This window comes from Lepus europaeus, chromosome 4, assembly GCF_033115175.1.
Source record: "Lepus europaeus isolate LE1 chromosome 4, mLepTim1.pri, whole genome shotgun sequence".
NCBI lineage: Eukaryota > Metazoa > Chordata > Mammalia > Lagomorpha > Leporidae > Lepus > Lepus europaeus.
This window is the reverse complement of record NC_084830.1, coordinates 108476075-108498369: the sequence shown is the minus strand read 5'-3', so window position 1 is coordinate 108498369 and position 22295 is coordinate 108476075. Positions and strand designations below refer to the sequence as shown.

The 22295-nt window shown below is 54.7% G+C and overlaps 2 protein-coding genes across 2 annotated transcripts in view; one reads left to right on the top strand and one right to left on the bottom strand.

The window, feature by feature from the left end:
* The window catches only part of SH3PXD2B (SH3 and PX domains 2B), a 103498-nt gene extending 92316 nt beyond the window's left edge, over positions 1-11182 (bottom strand). Inside the window, exon 1 of the mRNA XM_062188684.1 lies at positions 11086-11182. Within this exon, the coding sequence (XP_062044668.1) occupies positions 11086-11160 (75 nt within the window). The 5' untranslated portion in view covers positions 11161-11182. The remainder of the gene's footprint in view (positions 1-11085) is intronic.
* The window catches only part of NEURL1B (neuralized E3 ubiquitin protein ligase 1B), a 189688-nt gene continuing 178551 nt past the window's right edge, over positions 11159-22295 (top strand). Inside the window, exon 1 of the mRNA XM_062189910.1 lies at positions 11159-11447. Coding sequence (XP_062045894.1) covers positions 11159-11447 — 289 coding nt within the window. The remainder of the gene's footprint in view (positions 11448-22295) is intronic.

Genomic DNA, 22295 nt, shown 5'->3' with positions numbered 1-22295 from the left:
GAGCTTCTGCTGGGGACAGAGGGACAGGTGTCACCAACACCACCAAGGCTCTGCCTTCACTCTTATGGAGGGTGAGGTCACACTTAATCGGAGGATGCTGAAAATTAAGACATCAGTTTGCCCTTCCCGGTCAAGGGCCCTCAGGATTCTGCCTACACCGACAGCCCCTCTGCTGGTGGGCCCTCTCAGGCCCAGAGCACCCATCTCCTCTGAGAATGCCCCTCTCACACTGGGACTGGGCTCAGTGCTGAAGATGCTGCTCGGGACACCCATATCCCACACTGGAGTGCTTGGGCTTGAGTCCTGGCTCCGCCCCAATTCCAGCTTCCTGTTACACCCTGGGAAGGCAGCAGGTAGTGGCTCAAGTGCTTGGGTCCTTGCTACCCAAGTGGGAGACCTGAACTGATTTCAGGGATCCTGGCTATGGTGGCCTGGCCCATCCCCCATTGTGGTGGGCATCTGGGGAGTGAATCAGCAGATGGAAGATCTCTCTCTGCCTTTCAAACAAATGGAAATAAATAAAGATTAAAAAAAGAGAAGGCGAGAGACCACATCTCTCTGTCTCGCAGCCTGCGACCCCTGCCCCATTCTCACCGCTCAGCCCAGATCTGGGCACGTGCTGTAAAACATAAGGTGACCTCTGTGAGGACAAGCCTGTCTGTCACCCCAGCCGCTCCCCGGCTCTGGGCCAGACCTGGCTCCGAGCAGACAATAAACCCACATCTGTGGAACTGACTGGAAGCCAAGGGCGGCCCGAAGCCACAGCTGCTGATTCACACCTTGGCTGGGGAGGAGGAAACGGTGACGCCATCATGTGGGTTTTGGCTTTCTTTGCCAGCGCATGGGCGGGGGTCTGTGCAATTCTGCTTAATTAAGCAGGACAGAAGATCCCACCCTTTTGTGCTTTCAGGAAACTGCCGTCGGAGGTGGTGAGTTGATGTTCCCTGATTTACAGCCAATGATAGGGAGCAGGGCCACGTGTGACCTCAGGTCAAACTGCTTCACCTTTCTGAGCCTCCATTTCCACATCTGTGAAATGGGCTAATAACAGCACCCATAGAGCAGAACTGCCCAGGCTCCCTGCCCCCTTCTATGGTGCCCAAGCCTCCTCCCACTGCTTGTGACCTCAGTGGGAGTATCAAGCATGATAGCCAGGTGACCTGACCGGGCCAGTCAGGTTCTCTCTTCCTAGAACTGCACTGAGGAGTGGCCAAAAGGCCTGCACCCAGATGCAGCCGTCCGCCTCCAGTGCTGTCCCCATGCCCACAAGCAGGTCATATTCCCAGGATGGCCCTGGCTGCCCACCCTCTTCCGGAAACCCGTGCCGAGTTGTCCCTGTTTCTGCCAGCCTCATCTCCCCAATACGTGCCCTTTGCCAGCTTTGCCATGACTCGTAACCCAAGGGCCCTAAAATGCCGATGTCACGGAGCCGCCCCCGTGTGCATTCAGAAGCAGAGGAGGCCCAACCTCGCAAGAAGCCCTCACATCAATGAGAGCTACTCTATCATAACAATCAAAATCATGACCCATTTTCAGTAAACCTTGAGATGACACATCTGGAACCCAGGGGCTTCCAGGACGCATTCTGCGACCACCCTGTCCCCCGCCCTGCAGTTGCATTGCCATTGTTACAACGGTATCCCCATGAGGACAGATGCTCTCAGCCTCCCCCCACCCCACCGCCATGCAGGGGAGCACGTGAGTGCCAGCGCTTCCCAGCCTCTCTGGGGACTTCCATCCCGGCCACCACTGCCTGTGCTTGACCGGAGCATGGCCATCCTGCTAGTGGGGCCCATGACTCCTGTCCTCCTGTGGTTCCTGGGCCAGGTCCTTCCAGTCCCCATAGCCCAAGTCTCTCCTACTTTTCCAAGTTCCTCCCTGCCTGCCATGCCACCGTTGCCACTCTGCTGCCTTCCTGCTGTCTGTACCTGGGACTCTTGCACCCCGTGCACCTGGCAGCATCTCCCCTGCACCCTGTGGTCCGTCTGCCCAAGAACAAGTCCTCCAGAAAGAAGCCAAGCACACGGGCCTCTGCTCACCCCGCCCCTCAGGCTCCAGCCTTACATGGAAACAACAGTGTCTTTCTTGGGATGCCTCAATCCTGGGGGGGGGGGTCACTTATCCATATGCCACCCCCATGCTCAAAAGTGCCTGGCCCCTGGGGGTGGGGCTTCTATTTGCTTAGCGAATTCTCCAGAAACACCATGGAGATTATAATGTAGGAAGGTTCCTTGGTAGCTGTTTTCTCAAATTGCACCCAGGACAGGAGGCCCAGTACCATTCCAATCTTAGATACATGGGGCATGGTTGTGTAGTATAAGTATGTCTTAGAAACTGCAGCTTGACATGCCTGGAACTTGAACCAAGAGTCCTGCACTTGCATCTGCTAATTGTGGCAACCCTGAGGCCAGGGGTGAGCTGGGGCAGGGCTGCATTACCAGGCACACAAGCTCTGCCTCACCTTCTCCCTCTGCTCTGGGATTGGAACTGTGGCCCCGCAGGCATGCGTCTGAGCCACAAGTAAGGGTAGAATGCTTGCAGCTTAGAGAAGGGGACAGAGGAAGGGTGGCTTCTGGCACAGCGCAGGCAGAGGTAGTGTGTATGTGTGTATGTGTGTGTGTGTGTGCATGCGCCACACCCAGCCCTGCTCCCTGGCCCACTGCTAGAGCCACTGAGCCTCCCATTAGCCAGTTGTCACATGCAGGCCAAGGGACGCCAGCTCCACCCCAGGGTCCAGACAGCCCCACTGTCAAGGGCTCCAGCAAAGAGACCACAGAGCCACAGTTTCCGGGAACAGCCAGGAAACCCTGGGGACAGTCCCCTAAGCAACCCTCCTCAGGCACTTCACACAAAAGCTCATTGAATTTCCCCAACACTCCTGGGAGGAAAAGGCTCAGGGCCAGCAAGAGTGGCAGACAGAAGCAGGCTGGAGCCCAGGGTGACTGCAGGAGCCACCTGGCCGAGATGGGCACTCGCCACTCCCTGGCTGCACCCACCACCAGGCTATCCAACCCGTGCTGGCTCCCTTTCTTGCAGCTGCTATGATCGCAGCTGGTCCTCGTCTCCCAGGGGAGGGAAACAGAGTCAGTCAAAGCCAGACCAGCCCCCCATGTCCACTCACAGCTCCGCCTCCAAGGAGGAAAGGTTGCACAACTGGCAACCAGGACGTGTCACAGAGAAGCCCTTCTCTGGGAACACAGTATCCGTGCTCCTGGCTCTCTGGCCCGCGTGCAACGCCTCTGGCCTGGCCACCTTCCCGGCACGCCCGTGACCTCAGGGAACAGACCACGCCGAAGCTGTGTGCCTTCCAACTGGGCTCCACTGCAAGGCGCCAGGGCAAGGGCCTGGGCCCGCTGAGCAAGGAGACTTTAACGACAAAAGCATCTGCCGGGCATTCCCTCCTAGGATATGAAGCTCATCACTTTCCACTGCTTCTGCCCGTGGCCTGGAAAGCCGCAGCCACAGCCCTGCGTCCCTCTGCAGCCCGACCGGGAAGGAGTTTCCGAGGCTGGGCCCCACTGCAGGGGTGCAGGGTCTCCGAAGAGGCCGGAGAGGCTGCTGGGACGAGACAGATGTGGCAACCAGCCGGGCCTGCTGCAGCTTAGCACTGAGTCTTCTTTAAAAAAAAAATGAACATTTGCTCTTCTTTTTTATTTTTACTAACAACAGGAATATGTGGTCACCGCAGAACATTTGGAAAACAGAAAAAAGCACAGACAAGCAAAAAAAAAAAAATATATATATATATATTTTTTTAAAAAGGGGACATTTTATCAGCTAGGTTTTGGGCTTCCAAAGCCACATGGGTGTTTTCAGCCTTCATGGGTGGCCCGGTGGGAAACAGCCAGGGCATGTGGTTTGCAGGCAGCTCTTGGCATTCCCGCGAGAGAAGCTGTGTCTGGCGTCACGGTCTTGATGGCTTTTTAGCTGATGGGTGCAGCACCTTTCACTCATTGTGCTCCCCACCTGTGACGCCACACTGGGAGGCTCCTAACACAGCTCACCGTTACCAAGCCCGGACCAGATCCTCACATCAGCCTTTGCAAGACGGGAACTATCATATAGACGGGGACACCGAAGCACGAGAGGGCCTGGTGTTCCGCGTCTGTGGATCGAACCAAATATGGGGGGGAAAGTTGTGTCTGTACTGAACCCGTAGAGACTTCTTTTTTTCTCACTGTTCCCTAAACCATAGGGCATAACAACGACCTACACAGTAGCTACCCTGTACAGCGAACTAGAGATGATTTACAGTATCTGGGAGGGTGTGCACGGGCTCTGTGCAAATACTAGGCCACACTGTAGAAGGGACTGGAGCATCCATGGAGTTTGGTACCCTCAGGAGGTGGGGGCATGTGTGGCCTGAACCCAGTCCTCCATGGACACTCAAGGGTGACTGTGACTGTCTGAGGGTGGTAGAAGCTCAGGTAGGGCGTCTGCCCGGCCACCCAGCTCGGGACTACCTTCGAGGACCCAGAGCCCGGTAGAATGGCGGGTCAGGAAGACAGGTGCTCTGGCAGCAGGGAGGCGGCACAGACTGTGTGCCTGACCGAAACCCACACAAGTGTCTGCAAAGGAAGTCATCACATTCATTTGACCAATGGAGGAACGACGCATCGGGGCTGAGTGCGTGGCCCCTGGCCACACAGAAACCAAGATCTCCAGTCACCTTTGCTGCCTGCCCTGTGCACTCCCACAGAAGATGTGCCAGGGAGACAGGGAGGCAACTGCAGGCTGGCAGGCAGCGTGCAGCTGACCTGGGCAGGAGGAGGTCCAGGGTGCGTCCCAGCCCTCCGAGCCATCAGCAGCCAGAGGCCCCCTGTACCAGCGAGAGGAGAACGTGGGAGTGCCTCATGGCGGCGGCATGAACATCTCTTGGAAACTCAGCTCTCGGCTCCCAAGCCTGGCAGGTCGAAGAGGAAGCTTAAGGTTGGCAGCCCGGGGCCTGGGGCACCATCCGCTCCGGCCTTTCCTGGAGTAGGAATGACTAAGGGCTGGCGCCAGCCTGAGCTTCATCAATCCGGGCTGGGTGAGTGGTGAGCAAGCCAAGGACCCAGGATGGCCTGAGCTCCTCCCAGAAGAGGAAACCCAGGACCAGAGGCTTAAGTGCCCCACCCAGGGGCCCCGGGCTCAGTGATGGCATCACAAGGACACAAGGCATCTGGCACACCCTCCCGATGGTGTGGCCTCACACACACACCTCTCCCTCTCTGAGCCTCCAGTCTCAAGGGGAAATGAAAACAACCTGAAGGATTGGTACCCCCGAGACGTAAATAAATCCTACAAACCAACATCCCATGAGCCAATACACGCCCATGCTTCTCCACTCACGCGAGGTAAGCTGCAAACGCCTTTACCGCACCTGACCCGCAGAACACCCCTGCTTAGCCCAGCCGCCCGGAAGCGTGCTCAGAGCACTGACGGTAGCCTGTAGCTAGGCCAGCTCATCTAACACAAAGCCTATTTTCTGACCAAGCGTTAGTGTGGAACAGCTCACGTGCTCTACGGAGTGCCGTGCTGAAGGTAAGGGGCTGCTTCTGCCCCACTGGGACGTTGACAGCTTGCAAGTCGAGCCACGGTAAGTTGGGGCGCATCTGTACTAGAAAAGGGGCGAAGACTACAACAGGCAGTTCCCAGGAGAGGACGCGCAGCGGATGACAAGGGTGGGAAGGCTGCTCTACTCCATGGCTGGCAGAAACAGAGAAGTCTGACAACAAGGAGTGTCCGCAAGGACAGAGCCATGGAGGCCGCAGGTACTGCTCCTGTGCTCACAACGCAGAGCTGCAAATACACAAGCCCCAGGGCCTGGCAAGTCTATGCAGGGGACATATGCAAGGAACTGTCTGCAAGATGGTCAGCTGGGGGCCCCCTAAGAGTCCCCAAGAGGAGCGAGGATAAACAGGGTATTCCTCAGAGGAGCGCGCAACAGCAGTTAAGGTAAACTGGAACTCCATGTGCACACCAACTAGATCTCTAAAGGGTGATCTTTAAAAAATATGTGTTTTGGGTTTTTTTTGAAGATTTATTTATTTGCAAGGCAGTTGCAGAATCAGAAGGAAAGAGAGAAAGAGAGATCTTCCATCCACTGGTTCATTTCCCAAATGCCCACAACACCAGAAGACAGGAACTCCATCTGGGTCTCTCACGTGGGTGCAGGGGCCCAAGCACTTGGGCCATCTTCCGCTGCCTTCCCAGGCGCATTATCAGGGAGCTGGATGGGAAGTGGAGCAGCCAGGACTCAAACCAGCACTTAAATGGGGTGCTGGCGCCGTAACCCACTGAACCACAACACTAGCCCCATGGGGCCAGCATCCCATATGGGAGCACCAGTATGGAACTGCGAGCCTCTGGCTTCGGCCTGGCCCAGGCCCTGGCTGTTGCAGCCATTTGGGGAGTGAACCAGTACCTGGAAGATCTCTTTCTCTCTCTCTCATCACTCTGCCCTCCCAATAAATAAGAAATACACCTTTAAAACACTCAGACCAGCCAGGGCCGGCATAGAAGGTTAATCCTACGCCTGCAGCGCCAGCATCCCATATGAGCCCCAGGTTCAAGTCCTGCCTGCTCGTCTTCCAGTCCAGCTCTCTGCTGTGGCCTGGGAAAGCAGCAGAAGATGGCCAAGTCCTTGGGCCCTGCACCCGTGTGGGAGACCCGGAAGAAGCTCCTGGCTCCTGGCTTTGGATTGGCTCAGCTCCAGCTGTTGCAGCCATTTGGGGAGTGAACCAGCAGATGGAAGACCTCTCTCTCTGTCTTTCCCTCTCACTGTCTGTAAGTCTACCTCTCAAGTAAATAAATAAAAAAAACTTAAATACACACACACACACACACTCAGACCATATAAGATTTGGGGGAGTGCTAACGTGAAATCATCAAAAGCAGCAGGGGTCAGGGTGGGAAGGGTACTGACTGCAGATGGATTGTGAGGATGGTGGCACCGCTCTATGAACCGACTGTAGAGACATCAGTAACTCCTACCCTTATCACGAGTGACCTTTACGGCATACAAATTATACCTCAGCCAAGCAGCTAAAGAAAAACAACCCTATCTCCAAGTCTAATTTAAAAATAGAGCATGGGGCGGGCCCGGGGTTGTGGCACAGTGGGTTAATGCAAGGCTGGAATCCCACACAATGCTGGTGCTAGTTTGGGTCCTGGCGCTCCTGGGAAAGCAGTGGAAGATGGTCCAAGTCCTTGAGCCCCTGCACCCATGTGAGAGACCTGGATGGAGTTCTAGGCTCCCGGCTTTGGCCTGGCCCAGCCCTGGCTGTTGCAGCCATTTTGGGAGTGAACCAGTGGATGGAAGCTCTCTCTCTGTCACTCTGCCTTTCAAATGAATAAATAAATCTTTTAAAAGAGCTGGAATGAGCGTGGCAAAAGGTAGAGCTCTGACAGTTGGAATAGAGACAGGTGGTTATTTCACTCCTTCCACAGATCTGTAAATACTGCACTGATAGAATGAAAAATCACCCATTACAAAGGGCTGCTATGAGAATCACACGAAGCCTCATCCCAAACCGGGCCCAGGGCACTGAAGGCGCTCTGGCTCCCGTTATTGCCACCACCAGGATCAGGCCACCTTCCTGAGGTCTCTTCATGCTCAGAGACCTCAGGTCAGAGCAGCCAGCACCGCAGGCCCCGGCTGGCCAGCCTCTCTTCCAAACCAAATGCTCTATGCGTCCCCCTGCTGCGCAGGAAATGGGGGTGATCCAGATCCTCCAGGGAGCTCTTCCTCCTCCCCTCAAACCAGAAAACATCCTAGCTGGGAGGGGTCTCCCCAGCATGTTCATTCCCAAACCCCGGGGCTCTGCGCAGGAAAGGCCCTGGCAGAGAAAGGCAGCAATTGTCCATACAAGTCTTCCCCTCCCTGCCTCGGGCACAGGCTCTAGGGAGTCCAAACAGTAACAACATCGTGGGTATCCGGATCTCAGGGACCCTGCCCGGGCTGTGGCTCTGCCCACAGCTGGATGAGGCTGGGGCCAGAGGGGACATCATCCTGATTAGGGAGAAAACGCCAGTCCAGGTGGAAGAGGTGGCTCAGCCCTGAGCTCCAGGTGCAGTTCTGCCATGACACCTGCAATACCTGTGACCTAGTCCCCTCCCAGGTAACTGAGTGCTACGCGCGTGGTAGCCAGGTAGCTCCAAGTGACAAGTGCAAGTTGTGTGTGGAGGGGGGAGGGATTCTGGGGACCAGGACTCTCCAAAATGGATGTGCACATTCCGGGGCAGTGGCTGGGATAAGGAGTGTGTGATGCTGTCCCCATCCCCTCGATGGTCACATGCTGGAAGTTTCCCCCCATGTGGCAGTGTCCAGGTGGTGGAATCTTTAAGAGGTGGAGTCTAGTGGTTAGGACACAGAGGGTATCACCTCTGGAAGGGGTCAAAGCAGTTCTCCTGGGACCTGGTTAGTTCTCCAGGGAGTCGGGATGTTACAAAGAGGAGGGCTGGGTCCTGCAGATGCTCTGGCTTCCTGTCTGACCACAGATCTCTATCTCTCACCAGTGTTCCCCCAGCCTGCCATTCCTCAGGCCACAATGCAGTCAAGGGGGGCCTCGCCAGAGGCCAAACTGATAGGGTTGCCCAATCCTGGACTTTAAGCCTTGAAAACCCTGAGCCAAATAAATCCTCTTGCATTTTTCAAAGAACCCAGCCTCAGGATTTTGTTCTAGCAACCGGAAAGGGCCAAATACACAATGATCAGTGCCTGGAGACATCTCTGGCTATCACAAGCAGGGGAGAGCATGCTAAGGGAAGCCAGGGAGGCTGGGAAACATCCCACAATGCATAGGACAGCCGCTTGCCGCAAATGATCCCACCCCAAACGGCGGCAGCTGTGTTGAACTTGAGACACCAGGCCCTTGAGGGATGTGGCAGCATTACAGGGTGCAGAACGTGGAAGCTGGAGCTCAGAGGGGTAACCAACCAGGCCCAGGTCACACAGCAGCAAGTGGGGGAGCCAGGACTGTCGGGCTGCCTTGCTTGTATTCGTTCTCTCTCTCGCTCTTGGCTTCAGACAGGGGGGCGGCAAATGGGGGCCCAGGTCCAGGCCGGCCACAGCGGCCTCCGCGTCCACTCCCTCCAGAGTGGGGGGCAGGGTGGGGTCTGGGGACAGGAGTGTGGCCGCAGTCTGCTTCTGACCCAAGAGGCTGGCGAGAGGGAGAGAGCCCCTGAATCACAGGAATGACTAAAGCCACACGCAGGAAAACAAGGTCTCCCTGTCCTGTGACTTCAGCATGTTCCCAGTCAGAGCTACACAGACGACAGCAGGAGGCTGACCCGGCCAGACACAGCGCCACTGCCATCCACGCCCTCACACAGGGGTCCGAGAGGCCCCACAGCCAGCAGAGCAGGGGGCCAAGATGCCAACCCTAGCCCACCTTTTAACCTAGACTCTTTGTCTCAGGGGGCTCCTAAAAAGCGGCCAGAGGCTTAGAAGCCCCTCAAAACTACAAAACCTTTAAAACACTGTGGCAGGGAGAAAAAAAAAGCTTCCAGCTTCCCACAAACATGGAAGTGTTCCCAGTTTTTCAGAGCATTTTGCTCTGGGGTCCAGGGGCTGGTGTGGTCTGGTGGAATATCTCTGTAGGGGTCCCGCAGACCTGGGCTTACAGCCCTGAGCCTCAACTTGCTCATCAGTCAAATGGGCTTACGCATGGCCACCTGAACCGCGTGTGACAGGAGGGGACAGCAGAGCAGTGGCCGGGATCTCTTCCCAGATCTGGTGGGAGGTGGCATGGAGAATATTCCAGACCTCCTGCTGCTGCCATGTGGGTGCACACTGTCTTCACAGCAAAGAGGCAACTCAGCCGCACACTCAACAGGCTCCAGCGAGAAACCAAGATCTGGCAGCATTCGCAACAGTCAAGGGGAAAAAATAAAAGACCATTTAGCCAGGCTGTGGAGTCCAGGGGAACTTCTATTTAGAGACGCCACAGGTCGAGGAAACAGTTTCCCACTGCCTGCCCGGCCTGGCCAGGGGCTGCCCCAGCACACCCCGGCTTGTGGATTCGGAATTTCACAGGCTGTTCAGGCAAGGTGTGGGAATGGGCTTTATGGGAAGGAGCTTTTTAAGAAAGGCAGGCCCCAAGGAGGCCAGGGAGCTGCACCGGGCCAGACCACGCCCTTTGCTAGTCATTGTTCTACATTTCTTTGTTAGGATTTTTTCCCTCCTTCTTGCTCTTTTTCCCTTCCTGGTCAACTAGTGCTCTGTCACCCCTCCACCCCCTTCACCTCCAGAGACACCACAGCCCCCGCCCTCCAGGGGGAGCCCCTCCCCCAGGGCCACCCCTCCACATCCTCATTAGCTGTCCAGGCAGATCCCCCAAAAGGGGGCCGTCTTAGCACCACCTACACCACAGCCGTGGCCCCCAGGCTGCCCCCCGACGCCACTTTTCCACGCAGGTCACTGTCCACCCCAGGCTTGCAAAGCCCATGCAGTTGTGTGTTCCAGGAGCTGCAGCCCCTTTGGAGCCTCAACCTTACCCATCTGCAAAATGACGCTACTGACCCATTTTCTCAAGTCCTTCAACCTGAGCTGGGGTCCACAGAGGGAGACAGCAGGAGAAAAACTTTCGTACATTTTTAAACACAAGTTATTGGGGAGAGGGACTGTTCTTTAACCCTTTAAGGTGCAGCCACTCAAATAATCCATTTTCCGGGATCTCCCAAAAGGACGGAGCCAAACTTGGCGGTCCCCAGGGAGGCTACCTGTGGCCGGACACTGCGGGCCTGAGCCGTCTGGTCGGCAGGGGAGGACAGGGGGCGGCCGGGGACCACGCGCCTCTCCCTCTGCCTTTGCGCCCCTCTGTCCTGCACCGGCTGGGCAGGACGAGAGTGCGGGGACAGCCGAGGACGGAAGGGGAAGAGGAGGGGGCGAGGGGGGAAGGGATGGAGCGGAGAACCGGGTGAGGGAGAGGAGGGGGAGGGGAGGGGAGGGGGAGGAGGCGGGAGACCCGGGCCGCGCCGCCGCGGCAGGGCCGGGCCGGGCCGTGCAGGAGCGCGAAGCGCCGGAGGCAGAAGTTTTCCGAGGCCGGGGCCCAGGCCGGGGCCGCGGGGCGCGCGCGGGGGCGTGGGACGCGCGGCACTCACATAATGCTTGTTGGGCACCCGCCGCTTCTGCACGTCCAGCACCTTCACCTCCACGATGCTGCGGCGCGGCGGCATGGCCGCTCCTGCGCGGGGCCGGGCTGCGGGCGCGGGGAGCGGACCAGAGCCGGGGCAGAGCGATCCGGAGCCCGGGCCGAGCACGAGCAGCCGCCGCCGCCGCCGCCCTTCGCTCCGCGCGCCCTCCGGCCCGGCCCACTCCGCCGCCCGCCCCGGCCCGCCCCCGGCCCGCCCCCCGCGCTGCCAGCCCGCCCCCCTTAAAGGGCCCGGCGCGCGGCCCCCGCCGGCCACGTCCCGCCCCCGCCGCGCCTTTGTCCGGGCGCTGAGCGCCGCCGGGGAGGCAACCGGTTCGCGCGGGCCGGCCACGCGGTGATTGACGCGCCGGAGCCTTCCCGCACCCACTTGCTGGGGACATGGGGGAGCCGAGGGCCGGGGCTCATGGCCAGACTCTGCTGCCCAGCCTCCGTGACCTTGGGGAGGTTGTTCACCTCCCCCGGCTTGGCCTCATCTGTAAAATGGGCTCGCGTTACTGCCTGCCAACCGTGGCTGTCCTCCATTGGAGCGCATGGGAATCCACCGGCAGCATAAATGCCCGCCCACTGGGCTTGCGGATTTAAGGGGGAGCCAGGGGCCAGCGTCCAGGCCTCCTGGGGTTCCAGTCTGGGAGCTGGAGGGGGAGAGAGAGAGACAAACTGCAACCGCCGTGTGCTATATGATTGTACTGAGAGCTGTGGCGCAGGCCTCCGGGTTCTCGGCGCCAGGCGCATGCATAGGCTTTGGGGAGAGCCTTGCCTTGGGTTCCCCTGGAGAGCTCTGGGAGTGAGAGGTGACTGAACCCATTCTATAGAGCAGGTCACTGTTTGCGGCCACCGCAGAGCCGGTAGACCCTGGCTGGGGCTGCCCCCCCACCCCATTTCTTCATCCTGCGCAGGCTGAGGCACTTCGGGGAGAGGTTGGTTGAAGGAGTGAATGAATGAATGAATGAACCCTGCATGCAGGCAGGAGAGGAGGCTACAGCCCTTGGCAGGGGCTCTAGCCAGCGACCCACAGCGCTCCCCTCTGGGCCTGGCCAAACCCAGAGCTCCTGACAGCCCTGAGCTCAAGATTGGCCTTTGAAACAGAGGGTGGGGGCTAGCGGGGCGGGGGGGCACTCCCCAAACACCCTGGCCAGGCCCGGAGGACAGTTGGCTGCTGGCTCACTTTGGATTGGACCCACTGTTTGCTCCTGAGGCGTCCCCACCAGTCTCTGTGGCCTTGCTCTGGCCAGGAGGCCGCCCTGTGTGACCAGGTTCCTTGCCCCCTGGCTTGGCTCCTGGCTTGGCTGAGGGAGGTTGGGGGTGGGGGGTGGGGATGGAGGGTAGGAGGAGAAGGGGTGTGGGTATTTATCACCGAGCTCTCTTCCTGCAGCCTGGACCTCGCCAGAGGTGAGCTTGCCACCTGCTCGCTCTCAGAGTTCCTGTCACCACCAGGTGTCTGCTAAGGGCGGTCCCAGCCTTGTGGCTGCAAGCCCCAGGTACGGCACCAGCCTTACTGGCCTGCCCTGCTGGGTCGTGTTGAGGACGGTGTCTCGCTGCGTTAAGCCCTGTAAGGCACAATCTTCTGGAATACAACTGCCCAGTCAGAGGGGCTCAAGGCCGTGCTGGACGCATCCAGGGTGGCAGAGGCCTGGCTTTGCAGTGTCTCTGACCTCGCCCTGCACACGAGCAGCCCTTCCTAATAAGGCAGAACCACAGAGCGCAGAAGCTGCAGGAGAGCCATGAATCAGCCAGTTTCCTCACTTTTCCCAGACAGGAAGAGAGACCTGCCCCCAGGCCACCCCGAGAGCCTGGACCTGGTCCTCAGCCCTGCTGGGTGTGTCCACAGCGTGCCGTGCGTGGCTGCCAGGCCTGGGGAGGACCGGACCGGGGCAGCCACCCTGCCGCCTGCAGCGGAGATGCTGAGCCTGCACCTTCCCACGCCCTTTCTTTGTCTCCCTTTTAGTTGCAGTAAAATACTCACAACGTAGCATTTAACATTTTCCGTCATTTGAATGCATTAAATCGGTCCACACTGCTGTGCAACCACCACCACCACCCATCTCCAGAACTTTCTCGCCTGGGAACTCTGTACCCCTAAACAAACAACTCCCGATTTCCCGCCTCTCCCCCTAGCCCCTTTTGCTTTGCCTCCATGAATCTGATTTCCTTAGATGCCGCCTAGAAGTAGCATCATGGAGAAGTGTGTGTGTGTCCTACTTGTATCACCAAGCACCGCTCTTCAGGGCTCATCCTTGTTGTAGTAGTGTCAGAATTCCCTTCCTTCTATAGCTGAAGAATATTCCATGGTGCATTCTTTATCCATTTACCTGCCAGTGAGGACTTGGGTGGTTTCCACATTTCGGCTGTTATGACTCACGGTGCCGTGAACGCTTGTGTACCAAAGTCTCTTCAAGTACTTGCTCTCAATTTTTTTGGATATATACCAAGAAGTGGCACTGCTGAATCATAGGATAATTTTATGTTTAATTTTGCTGAGTGCCTGCTATCTTGTCTCCCACGGTGACGGCAGCATTGCCATCCCCACCAGCACTGCACAAGGATTCCCAGGTCCCTACCTCCTTGCCAACACTTGTAATTTTCTGATTGTTCATTTGTTGTTGACAACAGCCATGCTTATGGGCGCAAAGTGGTATTTCCTGTGGTTTTGGTTTGCATTTCCCTAGTGAGTAGCGACAGGTGAGCATCTTACCCTGTGCATTTTGCCTGTTTGTGCAACTTTGGAGAAATTCCTGCTCAAGTCCTTTGCCTGTTTTTTCACTGGAGCTGTTTGTCTGTTTTGCATCTGTCTGCCACTGACCTCCGAGACACCCTGGGCCTTTTCTGAGTGTTCAGCGTATTTTTGGGGAGGAATGAAATGTGGGCTACTTGTGGTCTAGGTTGGTTATTCTGACTGGAAATATGCATTCAGTTTCTGTGTGGGAGCAGTGAGGATGATCTGGTAATACAAATCCCAACTAACAAAACATTTCTGCAAGTTCAAGTTTATCAGGGAATCCAAACCCAAAGGGAACTTTTTTTTTTTTCAAGGTTTATTTACTTAGGGGTTGATGCTGTGGCGCATTGGGTTAATCCTATGCCTGCAGCTCCAGCATCCCATGTGGGCGCCGGTTCTAGTCCCAGTTGCTCCTCTTCCGGTCCAGCTCTCTGCTGTGGCCTGGGATAGCAGTAGAAGATGGCCTGAGTGCTTGGGCCCCTGCACCCACGTGGGAGACTGGGAGGAAGCACCTGGCTCCTGGCTTCAGATCAGCGCAGCTCTGGCCATTGTGCACACTTCGGAAGTGAACCAATGGAAGGAAGACCTTTCTCTGTCTGTCTCTCTCACTGTAATTCTACCTGTCAAATAAATAAATAAAATCTTAAAAAAAAAAAAAAGAAGAGATACATTAAATACTTAATCATGATTTTTAAAAAGAGGATTTATTTATTTATTTAAAAGGCAGAGTTACAGAGAGGCAGAGAGAGAGGGGTCTTCCATCTGTTAGGTAGGAAGTCAGATATGAGCTTATGTGTGTGTGTAACAGGCCATATGTCCAACATATGCATCTGCATCTCAAAGCCATCCCGACAGTGTTTCAAGGGCAGCCCGGTACTCGTATCCTGCCCTGCCCCCTTCTACCTGATAACCTGCCAGGTGGAGGTCCCACCCCTTCTGCCTGACAAATCTTCCACAGTCTCCCAGATGCAGCCCAGTATCTGCATTTCAAACACCCTGCTCCGGATCCCCATTCTCTAGGGGGTCCTTCTCACCCTTCCTCTAAACCCAGGATGGTGCCAGCTAGGCTTCCTCCTGTCTGATACCTTCAAGGGAAAACTCAGATAGGAGCTTCTTAATATTTACATCCATAAAATCCTTTGTTTCAGGAGGAGATGTGTGAAGACAAAGACCCATTTCCTTAACACACACACACACACACACACACCCGCCTCAACCGGACTGGGCGCTCAGCCCTCTGCCTCTCTGCTGAGTCTCCCGCCTGGCCTGGTCAGGTGTAATCTCTCTACTCAACCATGTAACCTCGCTCCCCCCCCCCCCCCAAGTGACAGCACTCTCTCCCAGATCCTGTCTGGGGAGGTGCCCATCTGTCGTTATGGATGTCCCTTCCCTAATAAACCTTGCTACTTTACCTCCCACTACTCTCTGTCTCACGCCTGAATTCTTTCTTGCGCGAAGACAAGAACCCTGCCATTCTCTGGTAACACATCTACTGGTTCACTCTCCAAATGGCTGCAACAGCCAGAGCCTGTACCCATCCGAAGCCAGGAGCCAGGAGGCTCTTCCAGGTCTCTCAAGTGGGTCCAGAGGCCCAAGCACTTGGGCCATCCTCTACTGCTTTCCCAGGCCATAGCAGAGAACTGGATCAGAAATGGAGCAGCCAGGCACTGCCAGTGGCAGCTTTACCAGCTACTCCACAGTGCCGGACCCCAAAGGGGAATTTTGATGGAAGAGAAGTCCTGCCTGGAGCTTGAGTCCCAAATTCAGCCGAGCCCCCAAACCAATTGTCAGCGTCATAATATTTATGGAGGTTTGCTAATGGGGCTGGTCATAGGTTTTGGTGCTGTAGACAGGAGACCTTACTCAACCATAAAAGCTCCAGGAATTAGAGCCTGGAAGGTAAGTGAGGCAAAGGGCTGGCCAGAGACCACAGAGCTGGCCTAGAGAAGGTGTTTGAGGTCAGCCTGGCTCCAAACTGTGCTCCATCACAAATCTGTGCCTAAGATGCGCCCAGGCACTTAGCAAGTTTGTGACACACGGCAAGTCACCTGACCTCCCTATAGGGCAGTCTCCTCTTCCATCAGACTGGAATGAGAACAGCTACTGCCCTCGTAGGCTGGCTCAGAGGCTTAAATGCGATAATCTAAGGTGATCCGCAAGTAGGATATGAAAAAGACATGCTGTAAAAAAACTGTGGAGTTATCAAGGCTTTTTGCATGAAAATAGTCTTAACTTTTAATTTTGTTTTTTCATGAACATTTACAATTTATCTATTTCTTTGAGAGGCAGAAAGAGAGACAGACAAATAGAGAGATCCCCTGTCCACTGGCCGACTCCCCCAAATGCTCACAATGGCCAGGGCTGCATCAGGCCAAAGCTGGGAGCCCAGACCTCAACCCAGGTTTCCCACATGGGTGGCAGGGGCCCAACTACCTGAGCCATCACCTGTACCTCCCAAGGTGCCCTGGAGTGTAGCAGGGACTCAAAGCCGTATGGGATGCCGGCACTGCAGGCAGAGGCTAACCCACTATGCTACAGTGCCGGCCCTGGCAGCTGCTTTGAGGGCAGCGCTGTGTTGCTCACTGGCCGTGGTCCCCCAGGGGCAGCACAGTACCAGCCAGCTCTCAGTGAATAGCTGTCGAATGAAAGGATCCTGTCCTCTCCATAAGAGGGGCAGAGTCTCTTCTTCCCCACCGTGTCTGGCCCCTGGTAGCTGCTGATGGGTGAGCAGATCCACATGTGTGTGTCGTGTCTGAAAGTCCGTGTTGATCACAGAAATATTTGGGGTTACATTTTTAGGCCAGAGGCTTCCAAAGCAGCCCAGCCTGGGGACGCCTGTCTTGTTCCCAAGGGACTGGAGACACTTGCAGAACATATTATTCAGCATTGGGCCACTACCCCAAGCCTGACTGGGCACATTTCCAAATTTAGCCACAAGGTGGCAGCCTTTCAGGGCCACCAATACACCCCTTGGAGAAAATACTATTCAACAAATTGCTCCCCAGCTCTGCCAGTACTCCCCACATTCCCAGGTGGCTCTACCTGCCTGGCTACCCCATGTAGTTGCTCTATTGAGTGTGAAGATTATGGTTATTGTGGCTCAGCCTTGCCTACTCAGAGAAAATGTACTGGGGCGTGATCCAAAGCAGCAGTGGCTGAGGGAGTATTGATAAATGCCACAAAAACAAATATTTATTGAGTGCGGAATAAGTGCCAGGCACTTATTATACCAGTGAACTAAACAAGTGACGATTCTGTCGCTTTTGGCACTTGCATCCAAGCAGGGAAGACAGGCCACAAGCAAGTAACATAGTAACTAAGGGAGCTGTGCAGTCGGTTGGAAGGGAAAGAGAGAACAAAGGGCGGGGCCCAGGAGGCAGCAGGGGTGGCTTTACAAGCTGGGGGCCTCACGTGGAGCCGCTCAGGCACCTGGGGACTCCGGCTTTGCCTCTGGGGGAAATGCAGAGAGAGCAGCCACATGACCTGACTTACGTTTTAAATCGCTGATTTATTTGAGAGGCAGATACCAGAGACAGAGAGTTCCTATCTGCTGGTTCACTCCCCACCTGCCCACAACATCTGGGACAGGGCTGGGACTGAAGCCAGGAGCCAGGAATTCAATCCAGGTCTCCCACAGGGATGGCAGGAATCCCACTACCCGAGCTTTCACTGCCACCTCCCAGGGCCTGCTGCCTCCCAGTCAGGGGTGAAACCCAGGTTCTCGCTGTGGAACACAGGTGTTTTAACACACAAGCCAAAAGCTCAAATGCTTTAAAGAGCTCACCATCTGCTAGAAGAACAGATTCTAGCTCTCCTGGTACGAGCTTGGATTTTGGTCTTTCACCTGCTGAAGCGCAGAGCTGGTCAGGCGCCTTGCTGGCCATTGCAGTACAGACAGAAGCCAAGGCTTGCTTGCTTTTCCTTCCTTCCTTCCTTCCTTCCTTCCTTCCTTCCTTCCTTCCTTCCTTCCTTCCTTCTTTCTTTCTTTCTTTCTTTCTTTCTTTCTTTCTTTCTTTCTTTCTTTCTTTCTTTCTTTTAAAGATTTATTTATTTATTTGAAAGGTAGAGTAACAGAGGTAGAAGCAGAGAAAGAAGAGAGAGAGAGAGAGAGAGAGAGAGAGAGAAAGAGGTCTTCCATCTCCTGGTTCACTCCCTAAATGGCTGCAACAGCCAGAGCTGTACCTATCTGAAGCCAGGAGCCAGGAGCTTCTTCCGGGTCTCCCATGTGGGTGCACGGGCCCAAGCACTCGGACCATCTTCCACTGCTTTCCCAGGCACATTAGCAGGGACCTAGATTGGAAGAGGAGCAGCCAGGGCCTGAACTGCAGCCCATATGGGATGCTGGCACTGCAGGTGGTGGCTTTACCCACTACACAATGGCACTGGCCCCAAAGGATTTCAACTCTGTCTCTGTTCTGTGTCTGAGGGGGACCCCTCTGGTCTGCTGGCTGTGCTAAGAAGGTCAGGTTTCAGAGGAGCATGGATAGGCACGTGGACTTCCCTGATCACAGGATTGGCAGGTGGACTGAGAGGACCAGGCATGTGCAAAGGCCCAGAGGCAGACATTCACGGAATAGCAGGCAGGCCTCCAAGGAGGAGGGTGACACGCGGAGCAAGGAGCCGTGGCCTGGATTAGATGTATTGGATTTTTTCCCTAAAGGTATCTGAGAAGACTTGAGAGGGCTTTTTTAAAAGAGAGGAGTGACCTGGCCAGATAAATATGCTCGTGCCCATTCTGCCTGCAGCTTGGGGAGGAATCAGACACCAGGGGACCCAAGGCGGTTTGTGACCCCAGTTCTTCATCTCGGGAAAGCCTGGGCTCCCGCAGCGTGAAGGCTTCACTGAGGGGAGTCACTGGGGCTGACCAGTAACTGCCCCTTCTCTTCTCTTGGTTTTCTCTCTGTGTCTGTCCCTGAAAGGCAGAGTTAGAGAGCAAAGGAGACACAGAGAGAGCTTCTCCATGCATTGGTTCACTTGCCAAATGGCTGCAACAGCCAGGGCTGGGCCAGGCCAAAGCCAGGAGCCCAGAGCTCTAGCCTGGTCTCCCACATAGGTGTAGGAACCTGGGCACTTGGACCATCCTCTATTGCTTTCCCAGGTGCATTATCAGGGAACCAAATTGGAAGCAGAGCAGCTGGGACTCGAACCAGCACCCACATGAGATGCTAGTCCTGTAGGAAGCCACTATGCCACAATGTCAGCCCCTAGTTCAAGGATTTTTAAAAAACTGTATTTATTTGAAAGGCAGAGAGAGAGAGAGAGAGAATCTCCCGGCTCCTGATTCACTCTCCCAGATGGCCACATCACATGGGTTGGACCAGGCCAAACCTGGAGACCAAGAGCTCAAACCAGGACTCCCATGTGGGTGGCAAGGACCTAATTACTGGGTCATAAGCTGCTGCTTCTTGGCTGGCACCGCAGCTCACTAGGCTAATCCTCCACCTGCGGCGCCGGCACACCAGGTTCTAGTCCCGGTCGGAGCGCTGGATTCTGTCCCGGTTGCCCCTCTTCCAGGCCAGCTCTCTGCTGTGGCCCGGGAGTGCAGTGGAGGATGGCCCAAGTGCTTGGGCTCTGCACCCCATGGGAGACCAGGAGAAGCACCTGGCTCCTGCCTTTGGATCAGCGCAGTGTGCCGGCCACAGTGCACCGCTCGTGGCTGCCATTGGAGGGTGAACCAACAGCAAAGGAAGACCTTTCTCTCTGTCTCTCTCTCTCACTGTCCACTCTGCCTCTCAAAAAAAGAATTAATAATAATAAGCTGCTACTTCTTGGTGTGGGTTAGCAGGAAGCTGGCCTCAGGAGTGGAGCCAGGATTTGAACCCAGGCATCCTGAAATGGGACACAGGTGCCAAGTGTCTCAGTGCTGTCTTCACCACCAAGTCCAGTGCCCACCTCCGTTTTGCATTCTTTAGGAGTGCGGCTGCTGGCTCATGTGGTACTTGTATGACCAACTTCCTGAGGGGACATCAAGCTGTTTCCCACGGGGCTGTGCTGTTTCATGGTTCCACCAGCAATGTACAAGACTTTCAGCTCCTCCATATCCTTGCTAACGCTTGATATTTCCCTTTTTAAAAAATTACGGTCTGCAGCTGGCCTTGTGGCACAGTGGGTTAAGCCATCACTTGACGTACCAGCATCCCAGCTTGCACCGGTTGGAGTCCTGGCTGTTCCAGTTCCAATCCAGTTCCTGGCTCCTGGTGTCAGTCTAGCCCAGCCCTGGCTGTTACAGCCATCTGAAGAGTGAACCAATGGGTGGACGATCTCTCTCTCTCCTTTGCTCTCTGTAACTCTTTTAACAAATCTTTAAAAAATAAAACAATAAAAAATAACAATCTGGGGCTGGTGTTGTGGCATAGTGGGTTAAGCTGCTGCCTGCCACGCCAGCATCCCATGTGAGCACCGGTTTGAGTCCCAGCTGTTCCACTTCTGATTCAGGTCCCTGCTAATGAACTTGGGAAAGCAACAAAGGGTGGCCCAAGTGCTGGGGCCCCTGCCACCTATGTGGGAGACCTGGACAGAGCTCTGGGCTTTTGGCTTTGGCCAGGGCTGGACCATCTGGGAACTGAAATAGTGGATGGAAGATCTCTCTCGCTCTTGCTCTCTCTCTCTCTCTCTGTAACTCTGCCTTTCAAATAAATAAATAAATCTTTAAACAGCAACAATGGAAAAAGCCATCCTGATGGGTATGAAGTGGTATCTCACTGTGGTTTGAATTTGTATTGCCCTAACAGCTAATTATGGTGAGTGCTTTTTCGTGTGCTTGCTTAGCCAGTTCTTTGGAGAAATATTTATTTAGATGCCTTTGCTCATTTTTGGATTGAGTTTTTTGTCTTTTAGTTGTCAAATGCGGGACTTTTGTGTGTATTCTAGACCCTGGTCTCTTATCAAATGGTGGTGCGCACGGTTTTCTCCCATTCTGTGGGTGGTCCTCTCACCTTCCTTGCCGTGTCCTGTGAAGCCCAAAGTTTTCCATCTTGATGAAGTCCAGCTTCTCTATTTTTTTTTTAAGCCTTTAGTGTCTTACCTAAGAATCCATTGCCAAATCCAAGGTCGTGAAGCTTCATCCTTCTGTTTTCTTCTAAATGTCTTAACGATTTTATTTCTTTCACTTAGGGCTTTGATCTATTTTGAGTTAATTTTTGTATAGTGTGTGAGGTGAGAGTACAATTTCATTCTTTCCTGTGTGACTATCTGTTTTTTCCAGCATCATTTGCTGAAATGATGGTCAATAGTGTTTTTGAGTGTATCTCTTTCTACAGCTAATTTTAGTATTTGCCCTAAATTCTATGAGACGTCTTCAAAAAGTTCATGGAAAATACATATTATGGAAAAAGTATGCATGGATTTAAAAAAATTTTTGCACCAAAATAAATTTACCTTTTAATTCCATTTTTGCACAAACTTTTCAAATACCCTTGTATATACAGAACTTACCAAAGCCTGGTGGTGTCAGCATTTTACAAGTTCATATCCCCTTTTATAACGCCCTTAAACATTTCCTCTACATACAAGTGTACTTCAAAAAATTTGTGGAAAGAGGGAATCAAAAGATAAATTTATTTAGATACAAAAAAAATTTTTTGACAGGCAGAGTGGACAGTGAGAGAGAGAGAGAAAGGTCTCCTTTGTCTGTTGGTTCACCCCCCAATGGCCGCTGCAGCCGGCGCACCACGCTGATCCGAAGGCAGGAGCCAGGTGCTTCTCCTGGTCTCCCATGCGGGTGCAGGGCCCAAGCACTTGGGCCATCCTCCACTGCACTCCCGGGCCATAGCAGAGAGCTGGCCTGGAAGAGGGACAACCGGGACAGAATCCGGCACCCTGACCGGGACTAGAACCCGGTGTGCCGGCGCCGCAGGCAGAGGATTAGCCTATTGAGCTGCGGCGCTGGCCAGATGCAAAAAATTTTTGAAATCCATGCACAGCTATTTAATACACAAGTGTTTTTTTTTTCTTAAGATTTATTTTATTTATTTGAAAGACAGAGTAACAGAGAGAGGTAGAGACAGAGAGGTCTTCCATCCGCTGGATCACTCCTCAGATAGCTGCAATAGCCAGAGCTGCGCTGACGTGAAGCCAGGAGCCAGGAGCTTCCTATGGTCCCCCACGTGGGTGCAGGGGCCTAAGGACTTGGACCATCTTTTGCTGCTATCCCAGGCCATAGCAGAGAGCTGGATCAGAAGTGGAGCAGCTGGGACTCGAACAGGCGCCCTTATGGGATGCTGGCACTTCAGGCCAGGGCTTTAACCTGCTGTACCACAGCGCCGGCCCTAAAACACAATGTTTCCAGCCACTGGTGGCACGTGGCACAGTGGTTAACACTGCCTGAAATGCCAGCATCCTCTATGAAAATGCTGGTTTGGTTGGCCTGGGAAAGCAGTAGAAGATGGCCCAAGTTCTTGGGCCCCTGCACCTGCGTGGGAGACCTGGAAGAAGTCCTGGCTCCT